This window comes from Gambusia affinis, linkage group LG13 (genome assembly GCF_019740435.1).
Source record: "Gambusia affinis linkage group LG13, SWU_Gaff_1.0, whole genome shotgun sequence".
In the NCBI taxonomy this organism is placed as follows: domain Eukaryota; kingdom Metazoa; phylum Chordata; class Actinopteri; order Cyprinodontiformes; family Poeciliidae; genus Gambusia; species Gambusia affinis.
This window is the reverse complement of record NC_057880.1, coordinates 10,403,409-10,418,246: the sequence shown is the minus strand read 5'-3', so window position 1 is coordinate 10,418,246 and position 14,838 is coordinate 10,403,409. Positions and strand designations below refer to the sequence as shown.

The 14,838-nt window shown below is 39.1% G+C and overlaps 2 protein-coding genes across 11 annotated transcripts; one reads left to right on the top strand and one right to left on the bottom strand.

Moving 5' to 3' along the window:
* The first annotated feature begins 680 nt into the window (after nucleotides 1–680).
* Nucleotides 681–6,198, top strand: ikzf5 (IKAROS family zinc finger 5). 5 transcript variants are annotated; one of them, XM_044135755.1, is made up of 5 exons: nucleotides 681–1,164; nucleotides 1,334–1,497; nucleotides 2,420–2,593; nucleotides 2,745–3,662; nucleotides 5,340–6,185. In XM_044135755.1, exons 2-5 carry the CDS (start codon nucleotides 1,365–1,367, stop codon nucleotides 5,405–5,407), a joined length of 1,293 nt encoding a protein of 430 aa, XP_043991690.1. In that variant the 5' UTR covers nucleotides 681–1,164; nucleotides 1,334–1,364; the 3' UTR covers nucleotides 5,408–6,185. The 5 variants fall into 5 exon arrangements, with proteins under 5 accessions (XP_043991690.1, XP_043991689.1, XP_043991693.1 ...); XM_044135754.1 differs by having other exon boundaries at nucleotides 682–1,164; nucleotides 1,337–1,497; nucleotides 5,340–6,184; XM_044135758.1 differs by having other exon boundaries at nucleotides 682–1,164; nucleotides 2,745–6,186.
* An 808-nt stretch (nucleotides 6,199–7,006) lies between these two features.
* LOC122842144 (deleted in malignant brain tumors 1 protein) lies at nucleotides 7,007–13,890 on the bottom strand. Of its 6 annotated transcripts, none has more exons than XM_044135746.1 (22): nucleotides 13,781–13,890; nucleotides 13,587–13,604; nucleotides 13,475–13,492; nucleotides 13,141–13,239; nucleotides 12,993–13,040; nucleotides 12,625–12,723; nucleotides 12,477–12,524; nucleotides 11,718–11,816; nucleotides 11,570–11,617; nucleotides 11,199–11,297; nucleotides 11,060–11,098; nucleotides 10,256–10,354; nucleotides 10,116–10,157; nucleotides 9,863–9,964; nucleotides 9,705–9,740; nucleotides 9,329–9,470; nucleotides 8,998–9,206; nucleotides 8,240–8,415; nucleotides 7,877–8,107; nucleotides 7,632–7,792; nucleotides 7,289–7,533; nucleotides 7,007–7,175 (listed from the first exon to the last, which is right to left on the bottom strand). In XM_044135746.1, the coding sequence occupies exons 1-22, from the start codon at nucleotides 13,866–13,868 to the stop codon at nucleotides 7,129–7,131; spliced, it is 2,193 nt and encodes a 730-aa protein (XP_043991681.1). In that variant the 5' UTR covers nucleotides 13,869–13,890; the 3' UTR covers nucleotides 7,007–7,128. The 6 variants fall into 6 exon arrangements, with proteins under 6 accessions (XP_043991681.1, XP_043991683.1, XP_043991684.1 ...); XM_044135748.1 differs by having other exon boundaries at nucleotides 9,863–9,961; XM_044135749.1 differs by lacking the exons at nucleotides 11,570–11,617; nucleotides 11,718–11,816.
* Between the last annotated feature and the right edge of the window lie 948 nt (nucleotides 13,891–14,838).

The window sequence follows — 14,838 nt, the reverse complement described above, 5'->3', positions numbered from 1 at the left end:
CTTACATGTAAAAACAACGTACATACGTACGTACGTCTGTATGTATGTATTGAAATAGAGATAATGATAAATAATAAGAAGAATAAAAGTTCACAGGAGAAATGCACCGGTATTTCACTTCAGCTTTATTTGAAAAGATTCTTTTCTCTATATATGAAATTTTCTTCCATTTGTGAGACTTGCATTGATTTCAGAAAAACATGAAAGCAGTCTGTGAAAATAACTAGAGGAGATTGAATTTGCAAATTTAAAAAAAAAAATTGAAATAAAAAAAAAAATTATTTTAATTCTACCATTAATTTAAAACTATTAATTAAGTGTTAAAGACTACGACTTTAAAGTTCCTTGAAATAAAAAAAAAAATTATTTTAATTCTACCATTAATTTAAAACTATTAATTAAGTGTTAAAGACTACGACTTTAAAGTTCCTTAATAAATAAATGAGAATGTCAATTAGATTGGCATTTAAGTTTATACAATTCTGACCAAATTAAAAATGTTTTTATAGTATTAATGCAATAGTTTTAAAGATTGTTTTCACCTCTCGCTTCTTAATGCTATCCTTTGGACCTTTTTACTCAGTGCAAGAAAAACATAAGACACGAAAACAGTTGCTGAAAAAATAAAAATAAATAAAATCAAAAATAAAATTTTCTGCCGCTACATTCCCGGTGGGAACCTATGTTCAGGTGTTGTGGTTTTAGGGGATGGTTTATAACGGCGCAACATGGACTCTAACTGGTTAATTGTTTTGATTTAGCCCGCTAGCTTCCCTGGGAAATACTTGCTATTGTTCTTATAATTGTGAGCGATGTAAGGGATTTTAGCGTACTGGAACATTCTCCCCAATGTAAACTCGTCAGTCTTTGTCTGATTTTCGGTGGAGTCTTTTAAAAAAGATGCTTTTCACTAACGGAGCTAACGTTAGCTTGCCGGCTAACACGGTTTTGGTAACAAACATGACGACGATGGTGATGCTAACGATGATGAGGAGGAGCTGCGTGTAGAAAACATCGACCAGACATTGGATCGCGCCGATTTCCTGCTTGTCAATCATTGTTCTCCAGGGTTTTTCTGTCTTTGTGTCTGGCTAGCCAGTAAACAGGACTTCACACCAGTTTTTTTATTTTTAAGAAATCATCCGACTGTTTTTATCTTTGGAGGTTGGTATACTGTATAATTCAACTCGATAACATTAAATACACTGACAAATGTGGAGATTACAAAACATAACGTTTTACATGTACCTGCCCAGATGCCTTTTAAAAAAAAATCGTTTCAATGTTCCCGTTGTCCTCACTGATAAGTGTCCAAATATGTGATGTTGTTAAGCAGTGAGTTGAACCTCCGTCACTTTCTTCCAATGGGGGAGGAAAAGCCGGACACGCTGGACTTTGTGAAGGATTTCCAGGAGTATCTCAGCCAGCAGACTCAACATGTCAACATGATATCAGGCTCTGTGAGCGGGGTCAAGGAGGTGGACGAGCTGCCAGCAGGTGACGTATTTCTCATGCGTTTACTGTTGTTCCATCTTGTAGCTTTATGAATGTCCCCAGCAAGCAGCAGGAATATGCTTGGTAGTTTCAGTATTAATTTATCAAATGTTAATCACCGTCTTACGGTGGCTCAGAAGGTTCAACAAAATGCCAAAGCAACAGCTAAAAGCCACAAAGGAATTTATGCTAAAACAGAAGATATGAAAAACATGCTAGCATAACTTAACATAAATCCCGTTGTGGCTTTTACGTTTTGTGAAACCTTCTAGGCCACCATACAATTTAGTCAATATAGTGTAGCAACAAACAACTGTATTTTTTATTTTATTTTTTACATATTAGACATACCGAGTATTATTTATTTTTTATTTATTTATTTCGAACATGACATGTTCTGTTTAAATGGTTATTTAATTTCCCTTTGGGATTAATAAAATATTTTTGAATTTGATTTTATAATGCAGTTCTGCGTGTAAGTACAGTGCTTCAAATAAAGTATTTGTATCCTTTTAACGTTTTCAAATCTCACTATGTTACAGCCAGAAACTTCAATGCATTTTACTGTGATTTAATGCTAAGCACCCTCACACAGTGTGAAGAGCAATTCAGTTCAATTAATTTCGGAGACACTTTTTAAAACCCACAGGGAAATTAAATATCACTGTGATGTTAAGGAGATTTTCTTTTTAAGTTAAATAAAATGTGAGCCCCCTTTACTTTATTCAGCCCCCTTTACTTTGAAACCACTAAACAAAATACAATGCACCCGATTATCTTTGGGATTTGCATATTTTAATCAATTGGTAAACACATGTTTTAAATGTAAAAAGAAAAAGCTACAACAGTATCAACAAATGCATAACAAGCAAAAAGATTTGTATGTTGCTTCATTTGTATTTTGTGCAACACATTTTGGTCACAGAATGCAGCCAGAATGGCCTGGAACATCCTTCGGTGGACATATCCCTGGAGGACAGCTCAGGGATCCTGGTTGATGGTTTCGAGAGGACCTACGATGGCAAACTCAAGTGCCGCTACTGCAACTATGCCACAAGAGGAACAGCCAGACTCATTGAACACATCCGCATTCACACCGGTATGTTTTCAGAGTTCATTCCCCAAATCACAGTGATTTATGTGACATGAAAATATTTGCAAGCAATGTTGGACCTTTGTTGCTGTTCTGTGTACAATTGTATTTCGCACTAACAAGATCTCCTTTGGTCAACTTTTTTTCTGACTAACAGGAGAGAAGCCTCACCGCTGCCACCTGTGCCCATTTGCCTCCGCCTATGAGCGCCACCTGGAAGCTCACATGCGCTCTCACACAGGCGAGAAGCCTTACAAATGTGAGCTCTGCTCGTTCCGCTGCAGCGACCGCAGCAACCTGTCGCACCACCGCCGCAGACGGCACAAACTCCTGCCGATGAAAGGTGCTCGCTCCCTGTCCCATAAGAAGATGCTGAGTGTCCTGCAGAAGAAGGCCAGCTCTCTGGCCTACGGTCGACGTCTCCTCATCAACTTCAGCCCCCCGTCGATGGTGGTACACAAAGCTGACGGGGCGAACGACTTCTCCCACGAGCTGCCCCACTTGCGCCAAGAAACCTTCGATAACCAGAGCCGGGCGGCGGAGGACGGGCTCTCCTCTGACCCAAGCCACCACCACCATGAGATGGTGATGGATAACCCTCTGAACCAGTTGTCCACCCTGGCTGGCCAGCTGGCCAGTCTTCCCTCAGAAGCCCAGGCCCAGACCCAGGCTCCGATGTCTCCAGGAGCAGAGTCCGTAGTGGACGAAAAGCCCTTCCTCATCCAGCAGCCGCACCCCGCCACCGCTCCTGTTGCCGTTACGGCCAGCATGACTCGCGCCGCTTCCTCTTCCCCGATCACCCCGGAGCCCCGCGCCCCTCCACACAGTAACTGCAGTCCCACGGGCGGACCGTGCAGCGAGCACAGCGGGCGCACCAGCACCCCGAGCATATCCAACAGCCAGCCCAGCACCCCGGCCCCGGGCCAGTCCGCCCCCGTTCAGGACCCCCACGTGCTGCATCACTGCCAACACTGTGACATCTATTTCCCCGACAACATCCTCTACACCATCCACATGGGGTGCCACGGCTACGAGAACCCATTCCAGTGCAACATCTGCGGCCACAAGTGCAAAAGCAAGTATGACTTTGCCTGCCACTTCGCACGGGGGCAGCACAAGTGATGGAAGAACGGGGGGGAAAAAAACTCTTGAGAACTCTTTTAGCACACCGCTTGTTTTTACTGAGTAGGAATTTTATTTATTGGTCTTTTCACTTGGCCTGTATGTAGCATAGGCTTTTAAAGTTATCCTTGCACAGGGCAACGTAGGCATTCAGAACATTATTTTTTAGGTATAGCTAAAGGTGCCCCTTTCTAGTGTATTACAAAGGAATAATCAGTGTTTTTGACATCTGAAGAATTTATTTGCGGTGGTGGTAGAAGTCACATGTATTCTGCATCCATTTCCCTGTATGGTTTATTTATTTGGAATGCACTAGATTTGACTCAAATTTACATATATGGATGCATTTTCCTAAATATTCAATCAGTTTTCTATGTTGAATTTTAAACATACAAGGTTTTAATCAATTTGTGAACAGAAAATTGCATCTAGTTGAAAGTCGCCTGTGCTTACTGGAGCAACATGAGTTTTCCAGCTTATAGTTTTAAATTTGCACTCAACACCTTTTCCTTTGGGAAAGACTCAGTGCCCATCAGAGGTTTACATGCACTCAACTTTGTATGAATGTCTTTGATTTTGGGTGTTTAATGATTCATTTGAACTCTTCTCCAAAACTGATTTTTTTATAAAACACGAGACTTCAGTTCACTTGAGAAACACAAATTGGGTGCACACTGTTGCGTTTGCCGTGTTCAAATTATATATACAGTCTCATATATAAACACACTCCAAATAATATGTATTTTAATGTCCTTTACTGCTTGCAGTAAAGGACATTGCAGGCCCAGTTCTGGCTGAAAGGCTTGCTACTGTTTGTGTCAGGATTGATTGCTTGTTTTAATATTTTGGTTTTCTGGTTTAAATGCTGCTTTTAAAGATCGTCCTCAAATTTAGAGTTGAGTTCTTGCTTTTGGACATCTATCCAGGAGAAACGTGTTTTATAGATTCTCAAACTTTTTTATAGAATATTTAAGATCATCATAATGTTGAAAAAAACAGTTTTATCAAAATTTTAAGCATCTGAGCTAAGTCGGCATCACCGATGGCTCCTATCTCAGCCAGTTTGAAATTTGCTTAAAGATAAATGAACTTTTGTCATTTAGAAAGAAAACTGTCCATTTCTCAGCCAGGACAACCTAAAGAAAGGACTGAACCGCAAAAAGTGCATCAACCCGCTACATCTAATTTTGACATTATTTGTATTAGAAAACACTAAAACGCTTTTTTTTTTTTATTCACTGTCGTTTTGTAATCATTCCACCTTGGGCAAAAAAAAAAACAAAAACAACTGGTCAGCTAAACCATTAACTGCCTTAAAAACAATGTGAGGTGTATGTGTGTGTTTAGTGCTTGTAAACATCTGACTTGGCACTGAACAAATCAGGCGATCTGGTTTTATATTTTTTACATCTTTGACAACACCACAAAAATAAATTCCCCACACACCCAAAGTTACTTCTACTTCTTTCTCAGATATTTGCAGTTGGCCTTATTGAAGCCGTGTTGAAATTATTTCTGTGCTTGGTGCATTACTACGATTCCTTTGCAGTGCCTGACACTGTCACCTTTTTTGTGCCAAAAGTTTGAGACGACTGTCATTTTAAAATACCATTTCCTGTTTTTATTATAGAGGCTAGACCCAGAACCTTAGGAAAACAAGAAGAGTCGGTTGTTGCGGTTCGATTGTGGTTGCCGTGATTGTATTTCTCAACATTTTACTGGCCAAAATTTCTTCTCCATGAATCCTGCTAACCAACCTAAGAGTTTATGCCAGCTCTGTCTGGAACAAGAAAGTGGCGACAGCAGTGAAACCTGGCCAAAGCTTGCATTAAGATGGCTTTTGGTGAGGAAGTGTTTTAAGGTTCCTCCATCATGATGGTGTGGTTAACTTGTTTCTTTTAAGTCGTTTTGTCAGAATTTAATAATTTTTTTTTACAGCATCATGTCATTGTCTGATGTTTTTGACAGTGTATGAAGGCATTTTGTAACAAGTGTCTCCGTATTTAAATACAAAATCAAACTTGTGTCTCATATGAACAGTTTCAGGATTGCCACGTAGCACGATCTAGCCTTTGGTAGTTCTCACTGAAATCGTTCATTAAATATAAGTATCCCAGTGCATTTTACTTTGAATATTTATTGAGTATTATATTCTGAATGGTTGGATAGATGTTCCATGTTGGGGGAAAAAAAAAAAAAGCTTAACTGTGTTGGCTGTAAGACTTCAGCAAGGTTGTCCTTTGTCTTGGGTACTGTTATCTGTTGCTTACCAACACACGTAGAGGGTGTAGTTGCTGTTTTTAGAAGCACCACCTTGTTATTGTTCCTAAATTTAATGGAGACATTCAGTAAAAGGCTGCCTTATGTTCTCTGTCTGTCGTAGATTCATGAATGTTAAACTTCTGACCATCTCCATCTCCCTGAGCTGAGATGGCAGAAGAGTTTCTTGTGATATGGACTACTAATTTATAAGTAAAGTGTTTTTTAACTGACTTGAACTTTGCCTCGTTTTTTTGGTGGGCAGGGGTTTCCATTTATTTATTTATTTATTTATTTATTGTCTTTTTCCAGAATGGGGGCCTGAAAGTCTGTTTGGACAAATGAGGGATGTTTGCTGAAGGGTGTTGGCAGTGAATGTCTGACCGGTTGTCGAATCTTGGGTTCAGGAGGAGCAGTGCGTCAAATCCACTTTTTTCATATTGCACTTTTCAAGATAAAAATCACAAAGTCCGTCAAGAAACAAAATAGCAAATGCACAATACAAATTTAAGCAAAAACTGAATTTAAAAATTTTTTGTTTTTATCTGGCCTTTAAAGGAAACCACTAATTCTGCTGATCTAACAGTCAGAGGTAGGACATTGGTGAGTATAGAGGATTAGGAGTGCCCACCCCTGCTCTAGATATACTATACATTTCTGCTGTCAGCTATGGGCTTGAGAAAAGATCATGGCCCTATAATTAAGATTTGCGCATCAAAACAAGTCAACAAGGTTCCAGCGTCTTATAAGGATCCCTCCTGAGTGTCTTCTTTTGGAGTTTGAGAACTTTCCACTGAGAGGAGACCTTGCAGCAGGCCCACAATTCACAAGTAGTCTCCATATTTTCTTACCTAGAAACATCTTAGATTTAGACAGAACAAGCAGGAAAGGGAATATCTGAGTTCCTGTTGTAGCTTTTACCGCAGCAAGTCAAACTTGGATAAAGGAAAAATTATGGATGTCGCTGGTTTTTTTTTTTGGGTTTTTTTTGACTGGAATAAAATTTAGTTAAGAGCTTGACTCAGTGAGGCACACAGCTTGTCTTTCAATAATGCATTTAATCAGATAATGAGAGAGAAAGGAAAGAAAGGTTGAGCAGAGTCTAGCATTTCATTTAAAGGAATACAGAGTTGATTGGATGAGATTTCTGCAGAAACAACTTAAGCCTCGTTCTGAACTTCAGGCTCTTCCTTCTCTTCTTCAGATTCTGCCAAACAGAAAAATGCTCAACCTTAATTTTTCTCATGAAGTCACGATATTTCTTTGGGCTTCTGTTCATATGCAAGGCACTGTATGGAATAAATTGAGATACATTCTTACTTTTGAGCTGAATGGGACCCATGACCAGAGTTTGACTCTCATGTTGGGGCTCCAGCTCCCTGGCCCTACGCCTGCTGCATCCGCGGCGGCAGCGGGAGTTGCTGTCCGAGGAGGGACAGATCAGGACCTTGCACTGGAGGTACACAGAGTCTGTGCCTCGCATGAACATGAAGGCCTTGAATGTAAAACGGGCCCTGTACCAGCTCCCAGAAGAGATGGGGCGATACGTGCTGTCAACAGCACACCTGGAAGTAAAAACAGAAAAAAAAATCTCTTTTTAGCAAAAGAAAAAAAAAACAAGCAGAAAAAGGCGACTCTAGTGAGCTGCATTTTCTCATTTTACCCATTTCGCACTAAGTAATAAGGTCTGGTTTCGAAGTCGAAGGGCGATGGGGCGGCCACGCAGGTGTCCAGGAAGAGGACAAGGTTACTGTCCTGCCTACTCATGTCCACTTGAACATACAAGTCCTGGTTGAGAGCAACCTGATACGGGACACTAGTTACCTGAACGCAAGAGAGCAAAATATCAGCATCGTACCATTTCCAGCAGAAACTTTCCACGGTCCCATTTTCATGACCAAACATTACCTTATAGGAGAAGCTGCTGGATGTGTAGAAAGCCATGCTGGTGTTGTATCGCCCCGAACCAGCGATGCTGCTGTTACCCCCGTTATTCACAACAAACATGATCTGGGAGACAGAATCTGGCTCCATGGTGCAGTTGATGTTCATCTTCAGGTAAGACTGACGCACAATCTCTCCTTGCGATGAGGGAAATCCGCGAATATTGTTGGTGTACACAACTCTGCCGTTGTTGAACTGTTCATCAAGGAAGGTTTTGGGACATGAGAATCTGCATGCGGTTCTCGAGAGTTGGCGAACTTTAAAGAATGATGCTGGAAAATCTTTAAATAGAAGTCATATTTTTCGAGAATGCGGCGAGTTGCTTACGTGTTTGACGGTTCCACAAGAGCTGAGGGGGAAACTGAAGACCACCTCGTAGCTGGAAATCTTTGGCTTGCAGTACGGATCGTCCAGGTACAAACTGTGGCCATCGTAGCCCAGAGAGTTCAGGTAGGTTCGGCTGATAACGATGTTCATGTTGTCTGAGGAACAGTCAACACGACCTGAAGGAGATTTTTGTTCAATACTTAATAAACAAACAGATAATTGTGCTGTAAAATGTCACAGAAAAGTAACTACGCTTCTTTTTGCACAGTTTGTCACAAACTTTTATGTTTTTGGAATCTTATGTGGTAGACCAAAAGGTGTCCAAACATTTGCGACAGGGGCCAAAACTACCAAGTTGAATGTAGTCATAGAACACAAAAACTTAATTTTTATTAAGAATACGTAAACTATGTTAGTGTAAAATTTATTCACTCTAACTTGGTTAGCAATAAGCTAAACTCAAAGTATTTCAATGTACTCCAACATCTGCTGGGGATGGATACCAATGGTTTGGTAGCAATCATTTGAATTACCAGAAACCAACGACTCCTGCTGACTCTGAGTCCACCAACCAGATAGTGTGCGATGGATATTAGTACATTTATTAATAACCCCTCGTGAAACAACTTTTTTTGGTGTGACTGATGTTGAAAAGAAAGGTCCACAGAGTATAGACGAAAATCCTGACTTGACCAGTTCAACAATTGCCTCATGTAGAATTTACAACTGAAAGATATAAACACGAAAACCAGCCGTACCTGAGCTGGGTTTCAGAGAGCTCATGTACTCGGCTCTGAATCCCCGGCCGACCACAGAGCTGTCCGACCGGAAGATCACTGTCATGTAGTTGGAGGTGGAGTAGAAAGTGCTCAGACTGTTGTTGTTGCACACTTTCCCCAAGTATGGTGAATAAGTGTACGGCCCGTCATGGATTGAAATGTAGTCACAGTTGCAACAGTTCTCCAATCTGTGTGTGGACGCGGCAAAAAATGTAAACACTTTTTGAAAAAGATTTGTAGAAATGTAAAACCAAATCCTGCAATATTTTCCATTCTCGTAATGTGACTGGATGTGACTGATTCTACTCACTGCAGGTAAGAAAATGCCAAGAAGATCCTTTGGTCGTATGCAGCTCTGAGCTGCCACACGCAGTAGGAGTTGTCGTTGTAGTAGTCGGGGTGGTTGGGGCTTGAAATGGTGCCAGAGCCAAACAGGGAGCCTCCGCATGACCCTGATAAAGAAGAATAAGATCTCATTGAAGCTTCTTTTTCATTATTATTTATTTATTATGATAATTTTGCATTTGCTGTGAATCAGCATGATTTAAATAGGCTGTATTAAATTAATATTTAATCACATTTCTCTAAAATTTTCTATTATCTTTATCTATCCCCTCCAGAAACAAGTTCTACTATTGTGCTCAATGTGTCCCTTCAAATAGATCTAGAGAAAACGAAAGTTTTACCTATGGTGGGAACTCCAGTGGTCCATTCACAGTAAGCTGCATGAATCAGAAAAAAATTTTTTTTGTTTTTTTCTCATATTTCACAGCAGACTTGCAGTAATCAAAGCATGTCTAAATATGAATGCAGATCCAGTTGATATTGGCAAATTTGTGCTTACAGTAGTAGTCTTGGCAGCAGTTTCCATTCCACTGACATGAGTAATGGCAGGAGCAGCTTCCCAGGTAGCTGCCACAGGTGTTTTCACATGACTGTTGAGCTGCCATACACAGGAGGGTTAACACATTTCAATAATCAATGGAAAACTACACAGTTATCCTCAACTTTATCTTTATCTTTGGTAAGCAATGGAGAAAAAAAATACATCCACGTTTGCAGTTATGTGACAAAAATAGCCTTTGATGATGTCTTACATGAGGTGGGATAAGCGGTGGAGTCAACGTATCCACAGTATGCTGCAAGAAAGAGAAAAAAAGCACAAACTTTTTGCAGCAACGTTGAGACGAGCTTTTATGAGCACTATCAACTAACAACACGTTGAGGTTGCACTCACAGTCGTAGTCATGGCAGCAATTTCCATACCGCCGACAGGAACTGGAGCAGGAGCAGCTTCCCATGTTGTATCCACAGTTGTATCGACAAGAAGGCTGAGCTGTTGAACAGGTCAGAGGGAAAGTAAGCAAGTAATTCACAAATGTTGCATCTGAAAGGCTCTTCCAACCTTCACTGAATCCAGAGCCCTACAAAAATATTCACATATTCAACTTTTTACACATTATTTTATAAACACACTGTATAATCTTTTATTTATTGTAATCTTTAAAAATTGAATAATAAATGTATTCAATTTGTTTAACAGAAAGGAAAATTCATTTGTATTCCAACCTGATTGGGTTAACATCTTTTAGAAGTGCAGTCACAGCTGCAAGAGAAAGAATGTCTCTTTGCACATGTAGAGGTTTGAATGTCTTGAGAGTTTAGCTTTTATGAGCAACGATTGTAACTATATTAACAAAGAGGTAACAGGTCCTTGTTTGCATGGCAGCAATTTGTCACAAACAGGAACTGGAGCAGGAGCCACATTAAATTTTCCCTTTGTGAAAAATAAACAGTTATCTGCAACTCTGTCTTTTTCTATGTAAGTAATTCACAAATGTTGAAATCTGAAAGGCTCTTCCAAGTTTCACTGGTTGTAATGTGACAAAATGTAAAGAAAGGTTTAAGGAAATAAATACTTATAAAAGGAACCATGCTGTGCTTGTTTGCTAATCTTTTCCATATTCATCATAATTTTTTTAAAAATTGAAACAAATGTATTTATTTTCTTCTGTTAAAGGCTCTGATGTTGTTGTCTTACATGAGGTGGGTTCTGGAGAGGTGGAGGATTCACAGTATGCTGCAAGAGAAAGAATGAAATTGCACAAACTTTTTGCAGCAACGTTGAGACGAGCTTTTATGAGCACTATCAACTAACAACATGTTGAGGTTGCACTCACAGTCGTAGTCATGGCAGCAATTTCCATACCGCCGACAGGAACTGGAGCAGGAGCAGCTTCCCATGTTGTATCCACAGTTGTATCGACAAGAAGGCTGAGCTGTTGAACAGGTCAGAGGGAAAGTAAGCAAGTAATTCACAAATGTTGCATCTGAAAGGCTCTTCCAACCTTCACTGAATCCAGAGCCCTACAAAAATATTCATGTCTTCAACTTTTTACACAAAACATTCAAGGTGTATAAATACTTATAAAAGGAACAGTAGAGGTGTCTGCTTTGCTAATCTTTTCCATGTTCATTTATTATTATCTTTAAAAACTGAAACAAATGTATTTATTTTCTTCTGTTAAAGGCTCTGATGATGTTGTCTTACGCGAGGTGGAATCAGGATAGGTGGTTGAGATGGAGGATCCACAGTATGCTGCAAGAGAAAGAATGAAATTGCACAAACTTTTTGCAGCAATGTTGAGACGAGCTTTTATGAGCACTATCAACTAACAACATGTTGAGGTTGCACTCACAGTCGTAGTCATGGCAGCAATTTCCATTCCACCGACAGGAACTGGAGCAGGAGCAGCTTCCCATGTTGTATCCACAGTTGTATTGACAAGAAGGCTGAGCTGTTGAACAGGTCAGAGGGAAAGTAAGCAAGTAATTCACAAATGTTGCATCTGAAAGGCTCTTCCAACCTTCACTGAATACAGAACCCTACAAAAATATTCACATATTCAACTTTTTACACATTATTTTCATGCTAAACACACAAAAAAGTATTGGTTTAATTAGAATTTTAGGGAAAGGCGAATAATAACATTCAATTTGTTTAACAGAAAGGAAAATTCATTTGTATTCCAACCTGATTGGTTAACATCTTTTAGAAGTGCAGTCACAGCTTCAAGTCTTTGATGTATGTCTCTTTGTACATGTAGAGGTTTGAATGTCTTGGTGAGTTTACCGTTTTGCAACGATTGTAACTATATTAAAAAGAGGGTAACAGGTCCTTGTTTGCATGTTTGTCACAAAAGTGAGAGGCCACATTTAATTTTTCCTTTGTGAAAAATAAACAGTTATCTGCAACTCTGTCTTTTTCTATGCTATGCAATCGAAAGGAAATACATCCAAGTTTGCGGTTGTAATTCGACAAAATGTAAAGAAAGGTTTAAGGGAAATAAATACTTTTCAAAGGAACCATGCTGTGCTTGTTTTTCTCATGTCTATTCATCATAATTTTTTTTTAAAAGTGTTAAATTTTGTCAAAGCCTCTGATGTTGTTGTCTTACATGAGGTGGGCTCTGGATAGGGGCTTGAGGTTGGGGGTTCACAGTATGCTGCAAGAGAAAGAATGAAATTGCACAAACTTTTTGCAGCAACATTGAGACGAGCTTTTATGAGCACTATCAACTAACAACACGTTGAGGTTGCACTCACAGTCGTAGTCATGGCAGCAATTTCCATACCGCCGACAGGAACTGGAGCAGGAGCAGCTTCCCATGTTGTATCCACAGTTGTATCGACAAGAAGGCTGAGCTGTTGAACAGGTCAGAGGGAAAGTAAGCAAGTAATTCACAAATGTTGCATCTGAAAGGCTCTTCCAACCTTCACTGAATCCAGAGCCCTACAAAAATATTCATGTCTTCAACTTTTTACACAAAACATTCAAGGTGTATAAATACTTATAAAAGGAACAGTAGAGGTGTCTGCTTTGCTAATCTTTGCCATGTCCATTTATTATAATCTTTAAAAACTGAAACAAATATATTTATTTTCTTCTGTTAAAGGCTCTGATGATGTCTTACATGAGGTGGACTCTGGATAGGTGGTTGAGATGGAGGATCCACAGTATGCTGCAAGAGAAAGAATGAAATTGCACAAACTTTTTGCAGCAACGTTGAGACGAGCTTTTATGAGCACTATCAACTAACAACATGTTGAGGTTGCACTCACAGTCGTAGTCATGGCAGCAATTTCCATACCGCCTACAGGAACTGGAGCAGGAGCAGCTTCCCATGTGGTATCCACAGTTGTATCGACAAGAAGGCTGAGCTGTTGAACAGGTCAGAGGGAAAGTAAGCAAGTATGTGGTGGGATAAGTGGTGGTGTCGATGTATGAAAAGTGCCATTGTACAGGTAGTACATGTAGTCATCACAGTAGATCGGTAGTAAAAGCAGAAAGAATGAAACCAACAGTGGAAATCTGGAGGATTTTACTGCACTTTGACATAAGAATAATAATTTGAAAATATGTTGTTTGGATTTACACTAAGTGGAGCTCAATTACCTTCCGTTGTCGTCCAACCTAGAGGATTTGAAAACATTTTGAGTTAGTTGAAGTGAGGTTAATAATGATAAATACATATTGGTTGGATTTACACTAAGTGGAGCTCAATTACCTTCCGTTGTCGTCCAACCTAGAGGATTTGAAAACATTTTGAGTTAGTTGAAGTGAGGTTAATAATGATAAATACATATTGGTTGGATTTACATTAAGTTGTGCTCATTTTTAAAGATATCCAGAATTCTTTTCAGAAGCAGGAACTGATGTTCTAAATGTTAAAAAAGGTTATTTAATTATACAGAATGGTACCTTGCACTCCTTGTGCGATGAGCACGCTGCAAAGAAACACGAGAGCTCTCATGGTGAATCTGTTTCCCCAACTCTCCATCTGCTTCATCTCCTGACCTCTGCTGCTTATATGCTCAACAACTGACCGGTTACTGCACCCAAATAGCTTCTGACGTCACCAAATGTTTGAGTGAAATACCATCCAGTAACATAAACGTGAGAAGCACACAGTTGATTAAATATAATAAATGACGATGACTGATGCGTGGTTTGTAAACTTTTAAAATGAGCAGATTATAGTCATAAATTAGCAACAGTGACTAAGAATGGACATACCACCTCAAGCTTAATGTATATAAGGATGAAAATATGTTAAATAAATTATAGACAGCTCAAAAGTTGATTCATCAGGATGCTAAGACTCTTTATTTAGATGCAGTCTGATGATAACACATTTACATATTTGAAGATCTTTATTTGATTTAGCTTTTTTCTCTCATAGTTTCCAAACATATTTATTATGTTTGATAACAACATAATAAATGTATTATTAAGCAATTTTAATAAAAATGCTTACTAAAGTGCTTTGGCAAGCAGGTTATGTTTTCTAAAGTAAACTTAAAATTCAGATTTGTTAAACAAAAAAAAAAGATACTAAAACTAGACTTGCCCTTTGTGGAAAAGTAATTGCCTCCTACACCTTGTGACTGATGATATAGGATTCAATTATGAAAACCCTCCAGATCCTGAATCAGTTAGTTTTTCATGTTTGTTTTTTTGGTTGTTTTTTTTAACCAGATCTGTCTAGATGCACTTCTTCCAAAATTTTTCATATCTATCTTGTTACTCTAAAAATCATAAGGCTTTTCTCAAAAGTCTTGGCCATTTGGAAAATGTGAGTTTTTTTTGTTTTGTTTTTTTTTTTTCAAATTTTCTTGGTCAGCAATGATTTTTGCCTTGAACCTCTCGCATGAATCCAACTGTCTAGTCTCTTTCTTATTGTTGAATCTCTTATCTGGGGAAAGTAAAATCTGCAGTGCTTCAAATGTTCCTCTAGGTTTTTGTTTATTTTTTTGTGA